At 40.4% G+C, this 27,400-nt stretch overlaps 1 protein-coding gene across 1 annotated transcript in view; it reads right to left on the bottom strand.

The window, feature by feature from the left end:
* Nucleotides 1-446: 446 nt before the first annotated feature.
* CNKSR3 (CNKSR family member 3) overlaps nucleotides 447-27,400 on the bottom strand; it is a 53,881-nt gene continuing 26,927 nt past the window's right edge. The window contains exons 2-13 of the mRNA XM_054279493.1: nucleotides 25,875-26,038; nucleotides 19,160-19,362; nucleotides 17,857-17,944; nucleotides 15,292-15,333; nucleotides 13,308-13,427; nucleotides 11,005-11,064; nucleotides 8,228-8,296; nucleotides 7,384-7,530; nucleotides 5,716-5,840; nucleotides 3,080-3,288; nucleotides 2,479-2,568; nucleotides 447-998 (exon numbers count right to left, since the gene is read on the bottom strand). Of these exons, the coding sequence (XP_054135468.1) occupies nucleotides 700-998; nucleotides 2,479-2,568; nucleotides 3,080-3,288; nucleotides 5,716-5,840; nucleotides 7,384-7,530; nucleotides 8,228-8,296; nucleotides 11,005-11,064; nucleotides 13,308-13,427; nucleotides 15,292-15,333; nucleotides 17,857-17,944; nucleotides 19,160-19,362; nucleotides 25,875-26,038 (1,616 nt within the window). The 3' untranslated portion in view covers nucleotides 447-699. The remainder of the gene's footprint in view (nucleotides 999-2,478; nucleotides 2,569-3,079; nucleotides 3,289-5,715; nucleotides 5,841-7,383; nucleotides 7,531-8,227; nucleotides 8,297-11,004; nucleotides 11,065-13,307; nucleotides 13,428-15,291; nucleotides 15,334-17,856; nucleotides 17,945-19,159; nucleotides 19,363-25,874; nucleotides 26,039-27,400) is intronic.

The following is a 27,400-nucleotide window of genomic DNA, read 5'->3' as shown; positions in this document are numbered from 1 at the left end:
AATCCATATACCTTTACAGATGAGCACTGCAGTTGTTCAGTGCTCCTTATTTGTACTGTGATTTCAAATAAAATAGATTATATATATAAGGTTGGATTGATTTATAATTAAATTAGTCCAACTTCCTAAAATCTCTGAATAAGAGAACTCTCTTCCTAAGACTTCATAGGAACTCTGGATATCAGAGAAAGAGTGGTAAATCCACTAATTCTTCCTTACAAGGTTGATCTCATGCAGTACTTGAAACAGCATCACCAAGTTGCATGAAACTGCTGTTTCCCTGCTTATTTTCCCAGTCAGGAGAGTGACAACTTCTGTGATCTCTGACACCCTGCCAGTTGCACCAGCCTCTGAGCATTCAGACAACTAAATGCCACTGGACTTCACGGTAATGCAATGCTTTCCTCTGAGCAATTACACATTTCCCAGGTCACTTGTGGCCTCTACCTCACTGAAATTTTACTCATTTCCATGGGAATAAACACCTTCAGTTTTTGGCCAGGAAGAGGAACTTGATCTGTCCTCCCTCCTTGCACTATATGAAACCCTCTGATCCATCAAAAATGACAAAAAAAAAGGCTAAAGTGTGAGATTCTCCAGGAACAGAATACTGCATTAGTCAGTGTGTGTCAGTTAAGCTGCAGAGTAGAGAAGTGTGACTGACGAGCAAAGGCACTTGGTGACAGCGCTGGGGACAAGTCAGTGAGTCAACAGCTTCAGTCTCGTGAACCAATTGACCAGCAGCGAGGGCTCTGCCGAGGAGGATTTCGTGGATGATGTGACTGATGATTTTTTAGCACCTTCCTCCTGGAAAGGAATTGTTGCACTGTTGTGGAGGTCTGTGTTCATAAAGCACCTGCTGCCTCGAATATAATCCGTTCCCCTCACTAACTGCTTGTCAGACACCGGCCTGGAGAGAGGGTGCTGCGTGCAGGGGCTTTCCTCAATGATGGGGGGTATCCTTTCATTGCTGAAGTACCTGCAGAGGACATCTTCACCTGTACAAACAGGAGGAGAAAAAACAATTATTGCTGACTTCAAAAGCCTCCATTAACATTTTCCATTTTTATAAAAGTATTCTGGTTACACTTCAAATACCTAGATCTGGGGTTTTGTTCATAAAACACCTGGACATAAGCAGCTATCAATAGATTCACAGCTTTTTGCATCTTTAATGTTTTTTAAGTGACACAATAATGAAATAAATCCATACACAGAGGAGATAGATACCATTTGACTGTTACATTCCAGATTCACACACACCAAAAATGATGATACAGACTACTTTCATGCAAATGATTACCATAGGTGATATTTAACAAATCTTCTTCTAATGTGTTATTCAAAATGCTGAAGAGACCAGAGTTGAATCCATAAACTTCCCAGTAACTCATGAGTAACTTAAAAGCTACAAATATTACTTTGGACAAGAGAAATTAATTTTGCAGGTGAAGATATAAGCATTTCCCTCCCTGATTTTGACCAGTGATTCATGATGCTTTCTCTGTTTTAACTCTTCCCCAGACACCTGACCAAGGCAGCTGCTGCTAAAGAATTCCTGCTGGACTAGGCAGGCCTTTGGTTCTGATCCAACACATCTTAGGTCCAAGCCTGCAGCACTTAAGTACATTTCAAGCATTAAAAAAGGCAACACAAAACCAAAGGCAAAACCAACCAAAAAACCACACACACAAAAACCAGCCCTGCCACCTGGTGATCGCTCTGTTAGTATCCCTCCAGGTTGATGCTTCTCATCATCAACTTCTACTTTTACATGAAAATAATAGAATCCAGCTTTGATTTTACCTAGAATTAGACATTAGCTTTCATAACTGATTCCAAGAATAAACTAGTCATCCTTATTTCCCACTCTAGCAGGACTCAAATAGTCTTTCAAATGCAGAAGAAGGTGGGAAGAGGACAGTGTGGGAAGTAAAAAATGCCATCCAACTGAACACAAAACGTTATGAGCTTCTTTCTCTCTCCCATTCAGTGATGCCTGCAGAATATCTTCCTTTCTAACAGCAGTAGCAGTAAAAAGCAGCTCCTAAAAGGCCCTACACTTTACATTTTGTGAACAAGCTTGCTTCTTCAACAGCCTCCACAGTGAACTAAACAAAAAGACTTAGCACAAAAGTAGTTTCATGATCAATATTAAATGCAGTAGAAAGGGAAGGGGCTGTGTGTAAGAGGAAAATGAGCTATAAAATCACAAGTACAGATCTGCCCTAGTCATTCTAGCTAACTTTTAATGCTCACTACAACTCTGAGGCAGAAGATTTGAGTCCCATCACTGAATAGCCTCAGAAATTTCAGTTACCATCTCGCATTTCTGCCAAACCCAACAATGGTCACCTTGCATCAATTCAGCAATATGCAAACCACAATCCTCCATTCCTAATTTAAACACTTTCATGTAGTTCACCCCAAGGAAATTTCAGTGAGGAAGAGAATGAGGGATAAAATCTAAAACCTTGCCTTTTCTCCCTGATCCTCGTGGCCTAGAGAAGGGTTCTGCAGCACCTATCCAGCTTCCATCAGCAGGCATTGACAAAGGACGAGGTTTTCCTAGAGACAACATAGAAGGTTACGAGGAGTTATATAAAGTTGAGGAAACCAATTTTTAAAGTTTTACTTTTCCCAGTTAAGCAAAGGAGAGATAAGCAATAAGGAGTTCAAATTGCAGAAAAAAAGAATATCCAAAGATAATTCCACCAGTGACATATAAGAAATCAGTGTGCTGAGATTAAACAGCCGCCCTCTTGCTCATTTAGAGCAAATATTATATTTATATATATATTATATATATATAAATATTACATATATATATATATAATGTTATAAGCAAATCACAGTTGGAAATGGTGCTCTGTAGCAGCAGACCCCAACTGAATGACATTCATTAGAGAAATAACAGAGTTTTAAGAGACATTATTTCAGATACAGAATTTCAGATTCACAGTTTGTACAAATGGCCTTAATATCAATCAAGCCCAACACGCAGTTTTCTAAGACAAATAATTTCAGACTGATCCAAGCCCTTATCACAACAGTGATAACCAGAGAGGAATGAACTCACCGTAGGACTGGGTTTTTTCTCTCATTTTGGCTGGTAGGACATTTACTTCCATGGGATACCCAGGCAGCTGATCAGAATCAGCAATAGTGAACCTCCGCCTCCGGCTCTCCTGATCCAGGAAAGAATTGGGAGACTCAGCGCCCTTGGACCCAGGCAGGGGCTGACTGCGTTTGCTGCCTCCTCCATACACAAAGCTCCCCTTTTCATCTCTGAAAGGACAGGTCACTGCATTAGGGCCTTGAAAGAGTTTAAAGCTACAGACATGAATAGGTCTGAAAGATGCTTCTAGCAGCAAGTCATGCTCGTGACAACTGGCATTGTGCTGCAAACAAGCTGGAAGAAACCCCCAAGAAAGTCAGGTGATAGAAGACTTCACTATATTTAACAAGGAGAAAAGAAAGCTACCCTCCTCATGGTAAATCACTCTTAATGAGCCAGTAATTTAACACTGAGAAATTTAGAGGCTCCATTCCTCCAAAATCCAAAAGATTTTGATAAATGAGACCTTACCGTCCTGAGGGCATCAAAGCCCCTGATTTGCTGCCTGCTCAAATACAGATTTGACTCAGGAGTGCTACATAAATTTATCCATCTCTGCATGTGTAATGGTAACAGCTATTACCTCCATCTGAGAGTCTCTGCCTTTCAGTCATTATAGGAGTCCAATACCTGTCACTGAATATTTGCCACCTTCTCTCTCCCTCCTTGAGGGTTTCAGTAACAGATTCACAGTGTGCTTATATGTGTGTGTATATATATATATATATATATATATACACATATATGATTTTGATGAAATTCTGCAAGTACTTTTGGAAGAGAAGGTACCCTTTAAGTTAAGATTTGCCTGGAGGTTTTTTCCCTTTCTACATGCTACAATCTTATTGCTTGAAGCAACCATTGGCCAAGTCAGGCTAAACACATAGCTGACTGCCTAAGCACACATATACCCCAGTGTTCATAGCAGTTCCTGGACAGTACATTCCACTTGTCCAGCTCTGCAGCAAGAACAATGCTACAAGCTCAGTGAACAGGAAGGAGCAATTTATGGAGATGCAGAGACCAAAAATTGCACTCAAGTTGCACCAGAAATGTATGTATGTGGAGAGCTCTCCTACACCACCACCATGTGGAGACTGTGCCATGGGGAGGGAAACCAAACACTGCTCTCTGACTCCCAGTGTGGTGCAGAGGAGATCTGTGCCAGGAAGGGAAGAGAGCAGGATGTTGAGCGGGGGGGAAAAAAGCAACCATCACACAAATGCACCACAATTTCAAGAGAAAAGCAAAACATGCAGAGGTCAAAATAAATGACCAAACAGAAGGCAAAAGAATTGTCCTTTCTCCTCTTCCTGCCTGCCATAGCTTCTCACATTTACTTTCTTTAAAGTTAAAGTCAAGATGCCTTTCCCTTTCCATCCATCATCCAGGATGAATTTTAAATCTCATATTGTGATTTCTGTCCTTTTCAACAGGGATTCAGGTCTAAAGGCATTCAAAGCTTGATATAATTTTGTGTCTCTTTAGGAAAGATAAACAAATTGAGCACGTGGACATAATTCACCAATGTGCTTGAGATATTTAATGATTTGAAGAAACAACTAAGGCATTCATCTGCTAAATCTACATGCTTGTTATTGTGCCAAAAGATTTAAAGATTTGAGGGTTTTGTAATAAGAACTGAGCATGTGTAACCATAAAAGCAAGGCAAGAGCAACTCAAGGTGGGTCCAACTTCAGTAAAGAGACTCTACCTAAGCAAGCCCCTGCCCCAGTTCTGCCCCAAAAACTGCAGTAATACCACCTCTGTCTCTCTATCAGCCCTTACATGGCAGGAGGCAAGTGCCCTCCCACAAGGCTTCCAGCAAAAGGTCACAGTTTCTGTGCTGGGCTACCTACATGTAACCTAAAATGTCAGGGAAGGCCAGGAAGCATGCCAGCATTTCACTTCTTGCCTGGAAACACTTTTTTCCCATCACATTCCCAGATCAGCTGGCAAGGTTCTGGCATGAGTCAACATGGACTTGAGAAGAAACAACAGTCAGCCTTACCATATACACCACTCTCCCTCCCACTGTGTATACAGGTCTGCATTTTTACAGCTTACACCACAGGATAAAAAAAAATAAGAGTTGATGTATTGCCTCTCCCTTCCCTTCAGTGGGAACATATTTGTTTTAAACAACTTGCAAGTTTAAAAATTTAACGTGATAGGCGTCATTTAACGTGACATTCTTTTCCATCCTAACTCCCACAACAGTTACTCAACTTGCTAAAAAAGAAAAAATCCATCAGTGAAAAATGTGAGGGACAAAAATTACTTCTTGCTGTGTGCAGTTGGATTTAAACAGAGTCAGAAACATAACATCTCTGGTTTTGATGACATTGGTGTCATGTTCTGGGAACAACTCTGCTCTCTATGGCACACAATCTTCCAGTAATAAAATCTGCTACAATCCTGGTAGTATACACATTTAAGCATAAATTCAAGCAATCCAACTAATTTAGGCAGCTAGAAGAAAGTTTGAGATCTGCAACTTCCTCAAGCTAATCTGCACAGAGCTCTAACAGCAAGCCAGCTCAGAAACAAGCGCAGTGAAGGAGGTTTGTGTGAGTGGTGCAGGTTTGTTTGCATACCGAGGAGAATATGGAACAGCTGGTGGAGGGGGTATGTACAGATCCAAAATGGCTGGCTTCTCCTTCTTCAGTGAGGTATCCACAGTGCTTTCTGGTGACTGAGTTGAAGCTGGTGAGGGACTGGTCTGAAATGTTAAACAGCTATCAAACATCTGAACATTCATTTATCATTCACAAAAAGATAACTTAATAATCAATAGCACCATTTTCATCCCCTAGTGAACTACTATCTCTGTGATATATGGACACTTCAAAAACTCTTAGAGTTCACATTTTCCTCCACCCTCAGTCTTGGCTAGCTTTACAGGCCCTCCCACAGAAGTCCTATCATGGGTAATGCATTGCTCAAGCATATTTTGCTCTTTCCAGTTCTATTTTTCATGTAAATTACACAGACAAAAAAAGCAACTGAGACAAAACCCCCTCTTCTATATTTAGATGTGTTAAAAGAAAGCAATTTGTTTAATACAGATATGATTAGCAAGCCTTGTGAAGCTGGCAGATGCTACCTTTATTCCATACACTCCAATGCCTGGAGCACAGACAGGAATATAGTAAAGTTCACCATAGACTGAATCAATGGATATAAGGACCAGGGAAGCAAATTAAAAATACATTTGGTATTGCTCATCCTTGCACCTCACTTCTATAAATTCTCAGAACTTTTCTAGGTTCCTGTCTGCCTATAGGAGAGAAAAGGTTTCGAAGACCTTTCTTCTCCAATCATTCCCCCCCTAAGGAAACACTGCTGGGCACAGCCTATAAGCCAGCCCACCTCAGCTCTTCACACTGAAGCACATGTCAGGCACGATGCCACAAAAACAGAACACATGCACTGGTGAAAGGAAGGATGAACAAGTAGTCAAGCATACATCTTCTACCCATTTTGAGAGAAATCTGCCCTCATGGAGACTTGTGATAGCCACCAGCATTTTACAGGTTTAAATTACCCCCTTGGCTGTAGGGAGACCTGTATCACAACAGGAGGAGGAAGGGGAACTCTCCCTGGTTTTATTAATTTCAGATAATTAGTACAAATTCAGTTAGGTTGCTCACTCCTGCAAGCATTAAGCCCTAAGTTTCCTAATGCAACACGCCATTCCTCAACATGGTTATTTAAGAATTATTAACATCACTTTCTCTGTCTGCTCAGAACCCAATCTGTGAATTGCCCAACAACCAAATCTTATTTAAACAAGCAGTTTAAATATTTTTTTGAAAAAACCACTCTCCCCCTTCACTAGCCTAAAAAGAGGACAAATATATGGAATAGTCTTAAGCTATTTCAGCAAAAACATATTACTGTGATAAACAGAGAAAGCATTTATTTATTGCTCCACGCTGATGAATTCCATACATATCAGCAGTTTCGCCTCAGATAAGTTCTCCCAGTGGCACACAGACTGATTCAAATATTCAGCACACCTAGTCCCTTTGTGTACCAAGAGGGCATTATCTGGTAGCAAGGAAACAGAAAAAAAAAAAAAACCACCAAAAAAAACAAACCACATTTTCTTTTTTATTCCATAGGAGGACAGCCATTTCACCTAACCTGCCTTGACATATACTCAAGCACTTTGGGGCATTTCTAAGATTTTTCTTTTTTTTTTCCAGCTGCAACCAAGGCATTCCCATCCTGAGATGAGAGTGGAGCTGGCGGGCTCTCACCTGCACCAAGGGTGGTTTCCAGCGCAGGTTCTTCAGAGGAGCAGGAGTGAAATGAAAAGAGCCGGTAGGACGTTTCTTAAGCAGCAGCCTAACTCCAGCAGGATTCTCTCGCAACTTTGCCACCAGATTTTTTAGTTGCCATCCAACCTGGAAGAGAATAAAGACATCTTTTATTCGGCATTTCTTTTCTGAAAGCAAACAAACAAGAAAAACCTAAATCTCCCAACTTAGACAGCTTGTTTTGGCATGAACCTAGAAGAAATAAGGGACTCCAAAAACGCCATCTTAATTAAAAAAAAAAAACGGAAAGCTCTTTTTTTGCAAGGTTCTTCATTTTCTTTACAAGTTCTCTACTTAAGCTGTAAACTAAATACTAAGATATCAAGCAGTGCTCTTTATACCCAAGTTCCAGTCCTAGACACATGGATATGCTCAAATTGACTAACACAGGGATTCACAGTGAACTATTTTGTCATGTTTCTTTCTCACATTGAAATGCATTGCCTAATGTGCTAAGCAAAAATGCAATCATTATATCCAGGTTCCCAGATGCAAATGATTGGACAATCATTTGCAAATTATTGGGGGGCATTTTAAGCTCTTTATCTGCATTTCAGTGGATTGTAACAAGACATTTTAAACAGGTCTTAAATGAAACATGAACTATTTTAATATTATGCATAAAGCATTTTAACATGAAATACTGTATATTTATCAAAATATTGCAAATAATAAAATTTATCTTGAAAATAAAATGTTAAAAAGCCTCAAACATCAGAACTGCCTCCTGATCCCATCCATTCAGCCCCTGTGGTGCAGAGCAAGCATAAGGGAAGTTACTCACCACAGTTTGCCTATTAACCTGGATCACTTCATCACCAGCGTGAATCTTCTGGGAGCGATCAGCAGGGGACTACAAAGAGGAAAACAAGAGTCATGTGCTGCATCAGGTCTCCCTCTGTCCCAAAACAGCCCCCACCAATCTAAGTCAAAGGCTGCATCAGCAATGATTTTTCGCTATATGTAATTTTCACCTCTGCTGATGACTTGAGAAATGTAAATTAATGAATTGAATTATTTATTTTTATGCTGGGGGAACTAAACGGAAAGAGAGAAGGCATACCACCCATCTGTTAAAGACCAAATTGCATTTAAGTCATGGGACAGTCTCCACTCTCCGTTTCCCTCCAGTTTATACTATAGTTTTAGACAGTAATGGAAGGGGCAGGAGGAGGATTTCTGCCCGAACACAACAACCATCTTAAAGAAATTTTAAACAAATGTGTATTTATGTTAAAAAATACTTCAAGACTTTGAATGTACAGAACAAAGGATCAAAACCCTTCCAATCCACAAGATAGATCCTTTGCACTTATTCTTTTTGTTTTCCAATGTAAATAGAAGCTTCTGACTTTAATGTGAAACTGCCTGCCTGAATCACTAAAGTCAGCAGATAAAAATACTTGCACAGACAGGTATTTTTCAAATACCTATCTAATAATAATACACTTTAAAATACAATTTTCTTGGAACAAAACCTAAGCTCTGGGGAGCCGTTAGCAAGAAACAGATAAGTATGTCAATATTTAGATTTATCAACAGCTGGTGCAATGCACCAGCCTTTGCTGCACTGCAGTTATTAAAAACACTCTCACTGCTGTAACACACCAACTCCTACCAGCCTTGACAACACCCAAAGCACACACACATGCTACCTTGGTACATGCTGCACCCTGGTCACAGGAGAGCAACTCCTCCCATTCCCTCCACCCCATGAGTAACCACCAGGCCGCAGGCCAGCTCTTCCTAGTGACTCCAGAACTAAGCACTGGGATTAAGGACTCCCTTCTCCACCTCATCACACCTTTAGACCTCATGTAACTTTGTTATGAGAAAGAACTGTGAGAATAAACAGTGCAACAAAGGAAGAAAACAAGGGAATTTGTGGGAGGCTTCAGCTATCATGAGTAACCCCATTTCTTCATTGTCTTCTTGCTTCCTCTGAGAGGAAATGCCTCTGTGGAAAGCTGCATATATAGGAGTCAACCAAGATCATGAAAAAATGCTGGGCCAGAGTCAAGTTTGTGAAAAACAAAGCTCCTTTCAAGCTGTCCTTTGGGTGACCAACAGCTCATCTGAGGGAGGGTGGGGGACCCTTGCACAGAGAACTCCTGCAGCAAGTGACAGGTGACAGCACTGGCATCACATCGTGAGAGCAGAGGAAAGAGCAGAGTTTAGCTCTAGAACTCAACATGCCAAGTCTCATGTAGGATGACATAACTCAGGGATCCTCTTGGCTGACTCACACCAAATGGATTTCCCCAGTTCTTCCATTGTTCAATTCAGGGATGCAATTCCATTGCAATCCCATACACCAGCTCCTGGGGGTAGCTACTAAAATACCATTCCAAATCTAGCAAGAAAACTGAGCTAAGATCCAGCCTGGGTCATCTAAATGATACCACACCACCATAAAGCCATCAGTTGCTTGCAGATCTCTCAGTTGCTTGCCAAGTTCTGTTGCTCCAAAGGAAGGAATTTTGCCCAAGGAAGGATATTCCCCAAAGGAAGAGCCAGTGTTGATAACAAAAAGCAGACACTTAAGTCAACACTCAAATCTACAGAAGGAATACAGACCCAAGACCTACATGCAGAGGCAGCTTGTCAGCAGTCAACATTACATTCTTTTGCATTTATCAGATGTTAAAATTGCTGCAGAAGTGGACATGGCCTCTATGGCAAATCCTATATAAAATTATGCCAGGACAACAGCATCAAAGCTATAGAAGCTTATACTCTGCAAGCACAGATTTCCACACTCTCCTGCCAGGTCCCTGGACCTGGCAAGGGAACAATTAGAACCACTGGTTCTTTCCTATTCACAAAAAAAATAAAAAAAGCATTGCTGCAAAAGCCAACTTTCTCTGCTCTTTTTTTCTTTCAGTCACTGCTCCTGGACAGTAGTAGCCTGTTTGAAAACTCCACAGCATCACCTGCCAGCCTCAGCTGCTGGCTAGAGGTCTACTCCTTCAAGGGCTGCCCAGAAGCCTTCAATAAACTCTCAGCTGCAAAGGACTCAGTGTACAAATAAAACAAGGAACCACCTGCAGTAAAAAACTAGTTGCCTCTCTTGCCAACTACTTCCTTCCAGCTGACCACTCTTAAAGTCTTACTTGTTCATAGTTGTTTTAGTCTGCAAGGTAATTTTGTCATGGGACAGCTCATTGATTTAATTACTCATTACTGAATTTAGCACACCACCACCTAAATGCTCCCATTAGGGAAGATTGCCTTTGCCAGTGGAGAGCAAATACATCCAAGACTTTGTTAAGCAAGATACCATAAGAGCTCAGAACAGCAGATACAGTAACTTATTAAAGTAATTACTTTAATGCCAAAAATTTGAACTAATTTGTGTACTTGCAGAAACTGGTTTAATCAGACTAACAGTGAAACATGCAGGCACAAAATATTTACAAACTGTGGAAAAACAAACGCTGGATCACGCAGTACTTAAAGCAGTAATGCCATGCAAGTCATGTCTAAAACAACAAAAAGTAGTAAGTCAAACTAACTCAATCAAAGCCGCTGTCTGAGATAATCTATATTTGCTGCACTTACATTTTCTGTTGTTCCAGTAATTACATGCAATCCATCATAAGTTGATTTGATGTACATTCCCTAAAGAATAAATGAAAAACAAGTTTAAAGGCAAAACAAACCACATAACTTATCTGATTAAAACACTGTTGGCAACAGACTTAAAGCATTAATAAAAACAGTTAACAATTTGTATATTCTCCCTTAAAAAGTGTGTAGTCTAATATTACAACACTCTAAACTTCTTCACAGATCACTTTTAGTGTAATTTATTACAATATTTATAATGATTTAAAACACCTAGTGTATGGAATAACACTCAGAAACACTCTCTGGTTGGTCATACCAAACACTGCTGATTTTTCTGCCTTGTCAGACTTTGGCCTTGAACAGAATTTTATTTCCTTACTACCCAGCCTGCTTTAAAGGATGACAGGTTTTACTAGGAGGCCATCAGTTCTCTCCAAACAGAGCAGACCCACACAGATGGGCTACAAGTACTGCTGACATGTTCTTTTACAGCTTCTCTTGGTAAGTCAATACACAGACAGCCTCATAACCACAATGCTTACATAAGCACTAAAGTTCCAGCAGAGTATTTGTGGCTCTGTAGGCTAATGCTGAGTGTGAACACAAGGACAAACTGGATGAAGTGGGTGTTGACTATAAGAACATCAAATTAAAAATCATGAACAGGCTATTAACTAATAATTACACAGATTTCCCACAAGAGGTGACCTGTGGGATTTCTGGGCTGTTCAGATGGTCTGGGGAAAAGCCCAAAGATGGCCTTGGGCCCCCGGGTTCGAAAGGACGAGAGGAAGCTTCAGATTTGTTCTCGGTCTCGGTGTTTATTAATTGCTTATCTAAAAGATTTTCTCTTGGCCTGACAGAGTTCTGCTCAGCAGTCAGCCATGGGCACACACTGAAAGCCCCTGGGGCGGTCACCTATCTTTATACCCGGAGTTACGTATACAATATTTATCATTTTTCTCCAATACCCTCTACCCTTATTAACCAGTGTTCCCCTAGTAAGGTCCAATCCTGGAGTGCCAACATCACCACAGAAGATGGAGGCCCAGAGGAAGAAGAAGAAGGAGAAGGGCACGCCCCAATCCCTCCATCTTGCCTCTCTAGACCCCCCTGTACAGGGATCTTAAACCCTGTATCTCACACTCCAATTAACTTGTCCCTTCACCATTCACCCCAGTGAAATCCTCCCGTCCTCATACTGATGTCATCTCCCATGTGGGATCAAAGTCCAGCCACCAGACATTTCTGGCAGCATTCCAGGACTCCCGAGCCCCCCAGGGGGGGTCTTGTTCACCCTGCACCCCAGTTCTGAGAGACTGAGATCCCACAGTGACCAGCACATTGATTTCATCATTTATGAACAAATACATAACTACTTTTCCTTTCTACATCTGTTGTTAGAAACACTCACACTGAGAAGTACAGAATTGGATGTTAATCAGAAGCTGAAAGCAGCTTAGCTTTTAAAGTTACCACACTTACTTTAAAAATGAGTAGAAAATTAGATGATCTTTTTGACCCTTTCTCTCCAGCCAGTTCTCTGCCTGTTTTCCTGTCAGTATCCAATTGGGTGTACCAACCTCCTTGTTTCATATTTAAGCCAAGCTAGACTGGCTCTGCTTCGATGTAGCTTGTGTTTTAACAAAGAGGTTCCCATAATTTCAAAAATGCATGACTGATTCAGTCTAATCCACTGGTCTAGGTAAGACTGTGCAGCTTTCTCTAAAAATGCTCATCTCTCCTGCCTTCAGGGCTAGGAGTGAATACAAATGCATATAACAATTTAAATTCCCTACAACTCATTCTAACACATCTGTTCCCTAGACAGAAAATCCACCGAGATTTCAAATTAAGTTTCTCATAACCAGCACTCAGCTAAGCAGAATCCATTGAACGAATAAGAGTCAGTAATAAGACATGGCCACCAAAGAGTTTAAAAATTCTCATTTTCCTGCTAACAGCAAACCTCCAAAATTCTCCCATTCATCTCTATCTTGCTACAAAAAACATAAAAAAGGCATCTTTCAAAATAGAAACATAATTTCTCATTGCCTTCTCCCTCAGAAATTATATTTGGGATCAAGCCTATTAATGTGCATATCTGTGCCTGGCAGCCACTCCAGCACACCACCTGACAACTGACCTTTAGGGTTCCTTCTTGTGCCTCTTTGTTTTCCCCACAGATTACTATTGGATTTGAAATACCTTATTATAAAAACACACTTGCATTGGCTCACAGGGCTACCTATTAAATACTGGGAACATCAGGACACTCCAGCCTTGCTTCTTACCAGGCCTTCCCCAGGTTTAATATTGGTTAAATGGACCTCCTCCAGACAGGCACACTGGCTCATCAGTGGGTCTGTGGTTGATCGGATGGCTTTGTCACAAATGCCATTTAAAGTCTTGGCCTGCAATGAGAACACACAAAAAGCAGTTAGGAAAATTTTCTCCTGGCTTCTTCGTCTTTTAGTTTTCAAATATATAAAGGAAATGAGTTCTAAAATCACTGAAAGAGAAGATTGATTTGTACAGATCTATTCTACAGCATGTTTACATCCTTACTGTGACACAGAAACAACCTGTTTCCATTAGTGCCACCTTACCATCACTAACAGATGCTGACACAGCCTCTGTCTGAAAAAATAAACACACAAAATATAACAAAAAATTGGGTTTGGGGTTTGTCTGCTCTAACCAAAACAGAAGTCACTAAAATATTGAAGCATTTTGGTGATTCCTTGTGGGAACAATTGACAGGTTTTCATGTTGTTCTGTATTTCTGCTATAAGAATACAACTAGCCATGTGTCAAAAAAAGGGATGTGCTGGCCATTGACTTATCTGCACAAAACCTTGCAGTATAAGGTAGGACCATCCAGCACACAAGTGCTTCTGCAGTACTTCTCTCCATTGTGCCTCTGAACTGACCTCTTCTGGAATGCTTACACAGGCAAGGTTCATATTTCCTTTTGACCAAAACATAACTGATCCTAAGCCAACATTATAAATACAGGCCAATTCTGACCTTGGCGTGTGTGTCAGTAAAGTTGGAGGCAGAATGGCTTTGCCTTGCAGAACACGTAACTATCAGAATGTCTAATTAAACATGAAAAAAGAAGAAAAAACAGCCAAAGAATCTGTGCCCTCTCTACACTCACAAATTTCATTATGTCCCACTGTGTTTCCTGCTTTGATATGAACTGAAGCAAAGCTGACACTCCAAGTAGGTTACAAAATCTTAAAGGAGAGGGGAGAGAAGTTTACTACACAGTACAGTGGTTAGCTATAAACAGTTTGGGAACCTGCAAGGTAAGTCACCTTTCACAAGGGGCTTGAATCCTTCAGTCAAAGCAGACATATGTAACTACAGAACAGGGGGGAGCTGTGTCATAGGAAGATATAATCCAATAGCTTTGGATTACAATGGTCCCTGGAAACAATAGCTCCAAAGTTTTCTGTTTCGTTTTACGTCAGATTTATAGAGCAGCAATAAAATAAATCAAAACAATGTTTAAGTGTGAATGCGAGGAACTGCTCAAACAAGGGAATTCCAAACAACAATACCTACTTCCAGTGTGGGTGTGCACAAATGGAAAAAGAAAGATACAGAGAACTCCCTTTCACATGGTCTCGTTATTTATGAACAAAATTATTTTTAGTTATTGTGCTACTAAATTCCTAAGCATCTATGAGCTACCGGAAGGCCTTATCAAAGAGCACAGCCTGGTTCATGTCAAAAGCAGGAAGCGATGATTAAGTGTTACAAAATATAAAAAGCATTCCATTACACTCTGCATTTGGTCACAAGGCTCCTTCAAACAGCCCTAAAAACTTCAAGCTCAAGTACAGAGCCAGAGCTTCATTTCTGTGGCACGGCAGTTCTTTTACATGAAGAAGCATAATAATGCAGAGCTTCTGCTTATTAAGGTGCTAAATGCACTTCACAGGCATAATTGGTTTATTTAGCCTGTGATCATTTTACAGGACTAGTCCTCCCTCGAAAATTTGAGGTTAAATCCTCTTGGAAATATAGCTGTGTAATGAAACTTCAAGGAATACTTGACTATGCTCTCACTGCACACTATCCATCTGCTGAAATTTCAGTGATTTCCTCTACAGGAAAGAATAGTCACAAAACAAGTCATAGTAATGTTTACTTGCATGATATGCTTGTGCATTTGGGACTGAAAAGCTGCTGTCAATAGTCAGCATAGAAGCAACCAAAATGAATGTGAATGCAGACAGCTGAGTTTCAACAGAAACATAAACTTACCACAGTCTGGACTTTATCTTCCATGTCAGCCACAGTGCAATCCTAAAAATAAAACAAGAACAAAACCCCTACATTAACCAATAAACATGGAAACAAATCATCTCTGAAAACTCTACAAAACTTCCATTTTAACCTCAAATAGAAATAGAGTTATTCATGCTGCAGGGATTAGTCAGATTAGTTTCACCCAGTAGGGCTCAAAAGGACTATTAAGCAACTATTTTCTGGCCCTGGCAGAAAGCAATAATAAACCTTGAAAACTAAGAGAATGCGGGATTCAATTACAGCAGCTGACTTTTCCAGAAAAGCAGAACCTTGCACAATTAAATCAGATTCTCAGAAGGCCAGGCAGAGGTGCTTGCCTTACACTGATAAACCCCAACTCAGGCACTCCTCTGTCCCAGGCACCAAAATGGATCTAAAGCATTCTGTTCAAAATAGAAGGGAAAGTGATTTTCTAAAAAATATGCTATCAGTGACATTCCTGAAGGGCAGAGGACTGCACACAAGGCATTATTTACACAGTCCAGGTAAAAAAGTCTTTGTCCTGAAACAAGTTCATGTAAAAATCTACAGAAGTCATCACTGTTTTCCGCAAGAAGTGCTGAAGAGTGGAGAATGGTATTATGCTCAGATTAAAAACTTAAACAGCAAGTAAATAATAGACCAAGATTTACAATATCTACAAGGAGAAAACCCCCAAGCATTTTAATAGCCTGAAGGAGGAGTCATGTTGGAGAAGTTTGTGGAGGACTTTCCCCTGCTTTTCTCTGCTAAATACATATGCACAAATCAATAGCAAATGCCATCATGCAGCCAAAAATGCTCAATATTGCAAAGTCCTTCTGCTCCCACTGATTTCTGTTTATCCTGTTTATTATTTCAGCCCTAAAGTTTGACATGGAACTTTAAGTGGAATAAAATCCTGTCCTTGAATCTATATAGCTATCATCAAAGGTAACTAGAATCTTCTTGCATTCCTGCCTTGCTTTATTATGATATGCTTTTATGCATCATTTATGATTATGCAGAGCAGCATTGGTTCCACAAGAGCCACTCTGGCCTCTTCACCATTAGAACTGACCACCTGTTTCTGTAGTCTATGTCTTAATAAGAAATACTTTTGAAGTCTAAAAATCCTCCTAAAGAGTTTTCCACTGTATCTCTTTTCCACATCAGGAGACTCTTTAAGACTATTCTAGTACATGTGCCCTGTCCCAGGACAAAACCATGTTGGGTTGGTTCTTCCCCCATTAATGCTTTTCTCATATGCACCAAGCCCATCCTTTATGATGGCTCATATCAAATTGGCAGAGAAGTAGTCTGACATTTTTTAAAAGTTGCTGTTCACAACTTTGGTTCCCCTGCTATCAAGGGCTGACCTAACAGAAAGATTAGACACACTTTTTAGCAGCTCTATTCATACATTCAGCAATCTCCTATCTCAGTTCCTATAGCACCCTTGGGTGAACACCATCTGCTGCTAGAAACATGAACTGTTCCACTGCACAATCTGCACATCTATAGCTGTAAATCACTGAGTTTGTGCAATTGCACACAGAGTGCCCCAGCAAGAAGGGCACTGAGCAGCAGGCATGCGCACCTTGGGGTAGCCAGACACCATCCTTTCACAATGACAACTGACATCACTGGGTGGCATCACAGCTTGACAACTCAGGATGTTTCTGTCCTTTGACGTCATCCCTTCAGCATGGGGAGCAAATCACCCATGTCACAGGGCATGGTATTCCGGAGTTCAAACATTACATGGGCACTGAATAATGGTTATGAGCAAGTTTGGCAGTCACTGAAGTGTGCACACAGTGTTTCACACCCACAGCAGTGCCATGCTCTCAGAACAGGCTGAAAAGCAGGCAGCATTATTCAGAGAGCAAAATTTTATGTCAGCTGCCAAGATTACCACGGCTGCTACATGTCCTTTTAGCTATTATTTATACAAGCAGTCATCCTACAGCTGGTAAATTAAAGTTTTGAAAAATATTCTGGTCTTGCAGTAGTGGCAGAAGCAGTCTGGCTAGTGGGATCTGTATCATAAAGGTGTCAGCTCCTTCCATTACATGCAGCATTTCCCATTTGATAGCTAAAACATCCTGCATGAGACAAGATCTATGGAGTCTGCAAACATAGGTACAAAAAACAATGGAGCCATATTTTTGTTTAGAGTTAGCACTGATAACTGTTTTTCAACATGCTGCTTGGAATGTGAAAATCTTCAAATGCAGATCAACTATTTCAAAGATTTTTTCTCTTTCCAGTAAAGCTCAAGAAAATAAGAGTAGCCTTTAAGCTGCAGTCAGCTTAAGACAGAGCCAGCAATACCAAAATTGATAATTAAATTGAAAGGCAGGGGGAACAACAAAAAAGCTCCACAACTCAGAAACACAGACAACTGAAACTGACCTTCATGGATGTTCAAAATTAAAAGTAAGCTCTCATTCCCAGAACTGCCTTTCATTAGCACTCAGCAAAAAGCAATCACATTACTTCCCCAACATCTCCTTTCCTTCCCTTTTGGAAAGCAGAGAGGAAAAGAAATCAGCTGACCTTTTGAACAGTAGTAGTGAGGTCCAAGCAGAGCTGAATGATTCTGTTCTTCATTGATGAAAAGTCAGCAATACCTGTAAATGGGGTCCTACAAGAAGAGAAAATTCCCCTTAGATTGGAGGGACCAGTCTTCTCCCATCCTACCTTACCAGTGAGGAAGAACATACGGGAGTAAGTGCTGCAACTCCATCATTGATATAGGTGGGAGGATTGTTTTACAATGTAAATATTCCTGACTGCATAGTCCTGCTCCACTCTTGCACTAAAACTGGGAATTTTCTAGCCCTGTCCTTGAGTTTACCAGTGAGAGAACCTTCAACTTTCTGACTGGACAAGGGAAAAATGATTCTCTAAAAGAAGAAAAATAGATTTTCACATTTTACACACAGAGGTCCAGTGAGACTTGGAGAAGAATCATTACAGGTAGGGCAGCTTTAGACCTGGAGAGTCCTACCTCTGACCTTTCAGACAGTTTCAAAGCCTAGAAGAGGTATTGATAAATAACCACAGCAGGTCTGGAAATGGACAAGCCAGCAGTTTTGATAACTGTGAGTTACAGAAAAATAATTTAGGGTGAGCTGCTAGCAACAGAGTGAGAGGAGAGGACCAGGTGAGAGACGCAAAGGGTTAACATTGCTGCCTGGACACAGATCAAGTCCTCACTTGAGAGCAGGAAAAAGGATAAAAGTGCACCTTGCTGCCAGTCCCTGTGCAGTCATTCTCCTAACTCTCCTTCTCAGGCAAGCTAGCAAGGGCTTTGAGAATTTATGTTCATCTCTTATCATGGACTGCACCCCTGCCAGCACCTGACCTGCTGCAGTTGTAACAAAATAACTTCGGCTCTTTCCAGGCCAAAAAAAAAAATTAATAAGACCAATCAAAAAGAGAAAATGAAACAGCAGAAGGATAATCTCTTCCACTGCTCAGTTTTCAAATAACATAGCTACGGCCATGATTTCAGCAGAACATTTAAAAAATCTTCCAGGAAGGGATCTGCCAATGACAAGTAATCTAGAAGCTGGGAGAACCATGTGTATGAGAAACTGACCTAAAAGGGAACACCCATACTTGTATAAATACCAGTTTGAGTGCAACGTTAACAGTTTCATTGCTTTTAGCAAGAGTGGAAGTGGCAAGAACAGATACTACAGGTTAAATTTATCCACTAGAGGTCTTCTAGCAACACCAAAAAAAAAGGGGTTAGCAACATCAAGATCTTTACACCCAAGCATCTAGGAAAGGCCCTACAAAGAGAAGCAATTCTTTAGAGCAGCAAATTAAAACATAACCATTTCATTCTTACCTGTCCAACCATGCAAGCAAGGCTTTAGCAGCACCAATAAGCTCCACGACAGAAGTAAGGAATTCATTGGGGGGCTTGCGAGAGGTATTTCCATCATAACTGGAACTTTTCCTACGGCTGCTGATGTAGTTCTGCAGATTGTTGGATGATCCTCGCAGCTTGAGAACCAGGTTCTTCATGTTGTCTGTTTCAAGGCCATAGTTCTGCAAGGAACATTATGAGGCTTGATAAATATCCTTGTTGAGTTCTCCTATTTATTATAAAACAAGTTAAAAGCTCACACAGGATGAAAAGTCTTGATGATTTGCACAACTTTCTCATGGCTTTTTGGCAATAATGCCTTGAAAGATTTGTTCTATGCTGTAGTCAGTAAAGAATACTTTTCTAAGTGCCAAACCTCAGTTTCTGTCATTAATGAGATTTAAGGACACTTTTTCATCAGAATCAAGTCCCAATGTCCTAATAGATATCATTTACTTGTTAAATGTGTTGCTCTTCTTTGTGTTAAAGAAGAGCAAGCATTTTGTTTTTCTTAAAATAATTTCTATCCTGTGGTAAATAAACACTGAAGTAACATTTCATTCACAACTAAAGATAAGTTAAATCTGGTAAGAGATTAAAACATCAACAGGAAGCAAATGCAGTTTTGCAATCAAAAGCTTAAATAAATATTTGAATCACCAGTTTTCAGTAACTGTGCTCCTTGACTACAACAGTGCAATTATTTGCAAGTTTGAGGACAGTGTTAACATCATACATGGTAAACTCATTTTTAGACATCAAATTTTTCATTCATTTACAAAACAAAGATCTGAGAGCCTTGCCTACAACTTCAACTTTATAGATTCAAATTCCTACTTTCCTTGAGAAAAAAAACAAAAACAAAAGAGTGCCAAACAACAACAAAAAAACCACTCCCACCAGAACAAAACAAACACACAAAAATACAAGAGAGTCCTGCCCTTCACTTTTCTTTTGCTGCTGCAGATTCTTGCAACCTAACTCCAACTTCCATAGTTCAGTCAGATATACTCTATACTCCTACTTTCCTACTCAAAAACTTAAACCAACTAAGGCAAATTTTAATTCCATTTAATTCCTAGTTGCTGGCTTGTAGCTCCATTGCCTCCAGAGTGAAGCATCTGTAAAGCAGGCTGGAACATTTCAGATTAAGTCATTTACAAAATGTAAGAATCTTTGACCCAAAGAAACACATGTCTCCAGTGTATGGAGAGGTGTCAGCTACACAGCTACCTTTAAAATCCTACTGCCTCCCATGGATAAGATCCCAGTGGGTTTAAGTTACACAAGTGCCTCCCTCCTCCACCTCAGGGCTCTTGGCAAGGAAATACCCTTAATGTGCAGCCAGGAGTAAGGGTTGAAAGGATATGTCCAATTTTAAAAAATGCCACTGTTGCAACAGCAAAGGATATCCTTAAATTTTCCAGGATTACAGAAAGGAAAAGATCTGGATTACTAAACAACTTTAAAGTACTTGCACACTGTGATGTGTGAACTTATCACCTTTTAATTTTAACAAAATTAATAACAAAAAAACCCCACCAAAAAAACTCAGCACCCCAAGAGCATTATTTGAATGCATTTCTTGCAGTTAGTTTTATTCTCCTCTTAGAAGATTGAATATTAGTCTATTGTTGAGGGAAAACTTTTTCACAAACAGGTCTGGATGTGGGGCAAGTTCCCATAACGACAAGAAAGTAGCCATATATCAGAAACCCTGCCCTTAAAGAGGGGAACTAGAGGATGCTGATCCCCTGCTTTCATAAAGGGACAGAAAACAGAAAATACTCTTTCTGTGCAGGGGTACAACCTAATCACCCTGATCAGAACTTGAGAGTTTTCATGTAATTAAGTATCTCCAGATCTTTCTTTCTGTCATTCAGATGCAGAAACTCAGCCAAGCACCTGTGGGTACTTGAGATTAGAGGTGGCACCAGCATTTAAGAGGATATGTGTTGTTGATATACCAGGTAAGATTTTGGGCTTGGCCTTAAAACATTCACATACCCCTTATCACACCTTTCACCTTATTTATACCACAGGTGAGTCTGGTGTGACTCTTCCAGTTCAGGTAGTTTTTCAATAATTCTGTCAAGTTGTTCTCAGTTTTGAGGGTGACTTCAGCAACACATGTGCAGCCTCTAGGGATGAGCAGGGGCTCCAGCTCATAACTGCAACTGGTGTCTCCAAAAGATTCTCAAGAGCCCATCACAGCCAAGCTCCAAGTCATTGCTCTAAGTTCCCTCCTACAGCTTCCCCCAAGGGCTCTACAGAGTGCACCTCCACTGCTAAATCAGCAGTTTGTGCTTCAGGAAAGGTCCTGACCAAGCACCACACCCACCCAGCACAACACAGGGTATGCAGCTCTTGAGTACCAATCCCAAATTGGACAACTGTGGATCAGCCCTAGTGAATGAACTACCCCAGAAACAGGAGACATCCCAACCCAAGCCACCTCTGCTCCACCAGTCCCCTCATTTTCTGCTTTAATATACAAAAAGCATTTTGCCCCTTCACCAGGTACAGCAATGCCTTTATCCAAGCTGAAACTCTCTTGACCAGCTCTCACATCACCAACTATTTTTTCTCCTTCACTTGCAATGTCCAGTCTGTTGGGAGAGTTGGGGATCTAAACAACACAAAGAAATCTAATCCCTTGGTTTAGCTCCCTGAAGTAGCTCACTTCAGGGTCAGGTGAGTGCAAGCACAAAGGATCACTAATCAGAGGACAGGAGGGGGTGGAGACAGCAGCTGACTTGGATTAATTGAACTTGTCATAGAACTGCAGCCCCAGTCCACGACAGATAGGAATGCTGATATTGTGGCAGCACACCAAACAACCTTCACAGTGACACACAGTCCAAGTGCAAAGCTTAGCAAGCTTTTCTTGAAATATTTCCACAGGATTAAGGCTACAAGAGTTAACAAATCATTACTTAAGCAACCAAAAGGTTTTGGTTGCTTAAGTAATTGTTAGATGTTGCTCATGAACCAAAAAAAAGGTTGCACTTTACTACTGCTCCTGATTTTAAACATCAAAGTTGTTTTGACCTAAACACAGGCTGAAGCCAGCGGTCAAGAGCACCTGATGTCAAACATTCCCAGGCTATTACTCATTAACCTGGGGAGCCACATGCAGGGCTGGAGGAGAGGCAGCACCCACACGTGCAGGAGAGAGTTCACTCCTTTCTAAACTCCATCTCATTTAATGAGAAAAAGTAATCTGACCAAATAATGGCTCAAGGTCAGGCAGCCAACAAACAAAAAGATAAAAAACAAAACAAAAAACCAAACGTGGCTAACTGAAGTCAAAAGAGCAGAGCAGTTGTGTCAGAGCTGAATTGGGCTGATGAAGAGCTCTGCTACTGTCCAGGGACAGCCTCCTCTTCCCTTTCACAGCCATGGTCACATGCTGCAATGTGATGAGTTGGACAGGCTGGCTGACTGAACTGAAAACCTGCTCTGGGAAAAAAAATGAATAAAACCAATCCAAATGCTTGCTCAGACGCTGACCCAACTCACTGAAGGCTATATAAAGAATTAACACAAGTTACTGTCACAGTCACCCATTCTTGCTCTTTTCCTTCTAACAAAAATGCATTCTAAAGAATCCTCTGGAGTAGTAAATTTCCTAATAAACAAAAAATTTGAAGCATATTAAAAAACTAAAATCTTATGTGGCAGTGCATAGATACCCTTTGACAATGATTAGGACCCAAAGGGTAAGTGTTCATGAATGCTTTTTTTTTTCATGTTATGATGTTATATTTTGTTATGCTGCAAACATGCTGGCAGAACACTACCACCAGTAAAATTATGAAAGGCACAACTATGTCCCTTTTTTTGTTTATGGGTTTTTTCAGGGTTTGGGGTGTTTTCTTAAATTGTATATAACTAGCATCTTTTTATTCTAACCTCAAAAAAAATTCAGTGCATTTTTGTTTCCAAACTCTCCCATCATACAGTGTAGGCAAAGATTCAGAAATCAAATCCAAAGAACACATTACAAGTGAAAATATTTGCATAGTTTCTTGCTTACATTGTTTTATATTCATTAAGCCCTCAAAAGCTTGTTTTCTGTCCCTGCTTTTGTGGTTTGAAAAGCAAAGTTATGTATGTTTGTTCCCCTCTCCCCCAAATACTTCAATCAACAAAGAAACATGATCTTTCTTCCATCCCTTTCCCTCCCCCCACCAAGCAGTACTGTCAACAAAAAGTTGAAATACTCAAGTTGATGATTTTTTCCCCTCTTCAGGGGAATTCGGGTCCTTTGATAAATCCTCTAAATTCCTCAAATAAGTCTCCAACACCTGTTCAGAAAACTCTATTAGACCAGCTCAACAGCAACAGAAATGTTGTATTCCAGTCTGCACTCTCCTGCTGACTCTTCAAGATGCTGCATAAGCAGCCACTGCCATGAGGACATGAGGGAACACTGCTTCACCACCAAAGCAGCAGAGAAAGATCCAATTATTTCCTTTTCACACCAGAAACTTCCAGACACATTTTTAGCTCAGTGCTGCCAAATAGTAATCAGTCCCTAGAAAAACTGAATTAAAAAATCAGGTGCATTTGGTGTCCTCTCTCAAGGCAAGGACTATGTTCACACTCTATTTAGTGACTGATCTAGGGAGGCTGGAACAAAGGTCTCTATGGTGAATGCCTGAAAAGAGATACTGCAGGAGAAAGAGGTTCCAAAGAGAGCTTCCTCACTGCCTGCAGAGCCACAAGTGTTCTTGTGGTGTGAGGGAACCAAAGCATTGACCTGAAGGAAACTTAGCTGAGGAACTGCCAAGAATTTACTGCTAGGTAAAAGGGAAAATTCTTCTTGGGAACTCCAGGACTGGGAAAGCACCAAAATCCCCTCTCAGCCTTTCTCCACTAAGAATGACAACCTCGCAAAGAGTGACAGCAGGCTGGCCCAGCCAATGCTACATCACCACAGTGTGAGCTGACAGCTTAGTGGGGGTGGCAGTGGGGTCAAAAAGGGGGCAACAAAAAAGAAAAAAGTATTAAAAAAAGAAAAAAAATAGTTCCTTTGCTTACAAGGCCCCAAAGTTGGGGAAGTGTCAGCATATGTACAAAACATCCACTAAACAATAAACATTCCCACTTTCAAAGAACTAATGCAGGTGGAATCAGGAAACCTCTCGCTTGCACAAAAAGAAGAAACAACAAAAAAATTTAGTTGCCACTAGCATTCCAAGTACCCCTTGGAAACAAAATCAGTGGTGATTCTATGCAGCTCCAAAAACCCAAGGGAACAGGCATCAAGAAGGTGGGAAAGGGCATACTGAAAACACAGGAATTCTTCCTTCACCTCTTAAAAAGGGAACAAGTACACTTCAGCTGTTATATGCAATATCTGTCTAACGCATTAACTTGAGCTGCATTTCACAAAGGATTTCCAGAAATGGGTCTGAGGTCAAAACTTTTGTCTACAAAGGAAATTAGAAGGAAATTGTAAGAGATAAAACACAGCTTTAGGTTCTGGCAGCTGTCCAGCTTTGTTCACTTTATTCTAATATTTTTAAGCGAATAAAAAAGTGCCTTTAGGGACTACCACATAGATGACTTCAGTCAGGACCATATACAGCCTACACTACATTTACTAACTCACCAGACTCCCACACTTGCCCAACAAGTTCCTTCCCACGCCACAAACTGCTTTTCAGTCCAGCTACATTCTTCAATTAGGTTTTCAAGGTAATGCTAAAATTTTTTGGTAGATCAAATACCTAAAGGAAATAAAATGTCTTTCAAGTATAAGAGTAACTTTTTTGAGAAACATTTTAGATCGTTTGAAGAGATTGCATTAAATGTGCTTCTTTGAGTACAATTTGCTCCAGGTTGTGGAGTAGGAACACTCCCTGTAGCACCTCTCTGCAGCAAATAAAGCACATATCACAGAGACAATAAACACTCTCCATTTCAAGAAGCATATGCAGGCTGCTCCAAACCTTGCCTAATGCAGGGGAGACAGGCCACTGCTGGCCAAGGAATCACAGGCAGGCTTTCCCACCCTCCTCCCTGATGTAATTATATATACCTCTGCTGCTCATTACACTGCACTGCATCACAGGCCTCAAGGCTGTGACCAGAATATGGCTTTTGAATAAAGCCTGCACAAGTAAAACAATCTAAAATATATTTATGCTTTTCAGAGCATGTTTGTTTTCAAAGTATCTGCAGTTATATATCACGAGTAGGACAAAAGAACAGCTTAAGTTCTGAATCCAGTGAAGAGTTCAGCTAGACTGTAACTGAGCTGGCAAAACATCCCTCACCTCAAGAATTAATTTTTCTTCACTTCCTAGGTTTGCTACAGAATTACTCTAAACCCATTTCAACTGATGTGAGGAACTTATAGCATCTGTCATTTCAACAGTGTGTTTTCTGTCTTCTAAGACAAACTGTCCAGGAGCCACAAGATCTAACAACATCCCTCAGACAACTTCTTCCTTTGGAAATGCAAGCAAATGAATTGAAGTTGTCTCTTATCAGGAAAAAGTTAGAGAGCTATTAATACAAAACTTGCAAGAATTAAACAAATTCTGACTTTTTTGTTTTATTGTGACGTGTGACAGAAAGCAAGAGACAAAGGTATTCTGGTTTTAATCAATCTTGCATTGATTATCCACCCAAAAAAGCCCTTTAAGAAACTGTTTGCATATCTCTTCACAGTGTAACTAACCAGTGCACACAGGAGATCCACAGCCTCTAGAACCAGCTCCTGGTGTCCAATGCGTGAGATACCCAAGTCTTCAAGGTCCTGGTGAGAAATCTGTAACAGTTGCTCACCATTTATCTTCTCCCGTTCAAATTTATGGACATACTGCTGCAGGCAATCATCCAGGCCTGCCAAAACACAAAAGAGAGACAAAGGGACATTAGAAACAAACAAACAAACCCCTCCCAAAAAAAAAAAAATCTAGAAAAAGGCAGAAATTTAAAGTTCATATAATATACAATGCAAAATTATGAATGAAACTTGCAGTGACTGAGGTTGTGCCACAGGAGCACAGAAATAGAGCACGTACGTTATGGGGATCTTTGGGTCACCTAAGTCAAGGCACAACCTGCCTGCTCCTTGTGGATCAAGCTCAGCCAGTAAAAATGTGCTTTGTTGTCTGCACAGGCAAAGTGACCAAGGGGCATACACACCAGGTAACCCAAACCCTGAGGGGCATCCACAGCAACAACAAAAAAATAACAACCGTCCAAACAAAAAAACATCCAGGGCAAGGCAAGAAGAAGGATCTTGCCCAATGCCTGTTAAACAAGCAAAGAAACAACAGCATAAACTGATGAGAAGGAAAATGACCAAAAAAAAAATAAAACACAAAGGCAAAGCAATCAAAAGGATGTTTGGCTCAAGTCTCATTATTACCTTGATTTATAAGAGCCTGCAGCTTCCTGAAGCAGCCATTGCTTCCCCTTTCTGAGGATCAACAACACACACCAGTAAGAAATCTAAATCATCTTTCTATCTAGAAGTATTTTTAAAACAGTTTAGACTATTTTGTCCCAGCAATATCCCCAAAATCCTCACTTTAAACAATGATTCTATGATCCTGTTTTCTACAGTAGGTTTTTCCAAGTGATTACAGAAAGTGTTTCTGGTTTTTATCTCATTTTACTCTAAGCTTCATGTGTTAATCCTGTTTCCTTGTGTATTTTCCTTATTTCCTCTGTTGTTTAAGAGCCCGTGAACAGCAACAATCTGGGGGAGAATTTGGATGGATGTGTTATTTTTTAAATGTTTCAGTGCTCTTGTAACTCTGTTCCCCTTCAATATTTTGGCTGGAGCAAAAGGAACAGACCCAATTAGGTCTGTTTCACAGGAATATACCACACTCACTGAAAACAGTTGACATGAGCAAAAATTCAAATAACACATTTGACATCTTCTTTGTATTGTCCAATACAGCTACATTGTTTTACCATTCCTTTTTAAAAAAAGGTTGAACCTTTACTTGAATAAAGGATGTTTATGCACAACTCCGGTTCAAAAGGAAACCATTGAGGTGGACAGGATATCAAACGCAGCAGATGAGAAACACGAACGGCATCCTGAACTACAGAGAAACGAAAACACCAGCACTCAGCTCCACTCGTGGAGCTGCAGCAGCAGCCTGGAAAACAAGCACTCCCAGCACACTCTACCACCAAGTAAACACTTGACTCAAATCACAAAGGGGGTTTGAGGAGTCACATGAA

Source organism: Melozone crissalis, unplaced genomic scaffold, assembly GCF_028551555.1.
Source record: "Melozone crissalis strain CALT ecotype California unplaced genomic scaffold, PUWL_Pcris_2 ptg000027l_1, whole genome shotgun sequence".
Classification (NCBI taxonomy): Eukaryota; Metazoa; Chordata; class Aves; order Passeriformes; family Passerellidae; genus Melozone; species Melozone crissalis.
This window is presented reverse-complemented; position numbering and strand designations above follow the sequence as displayed.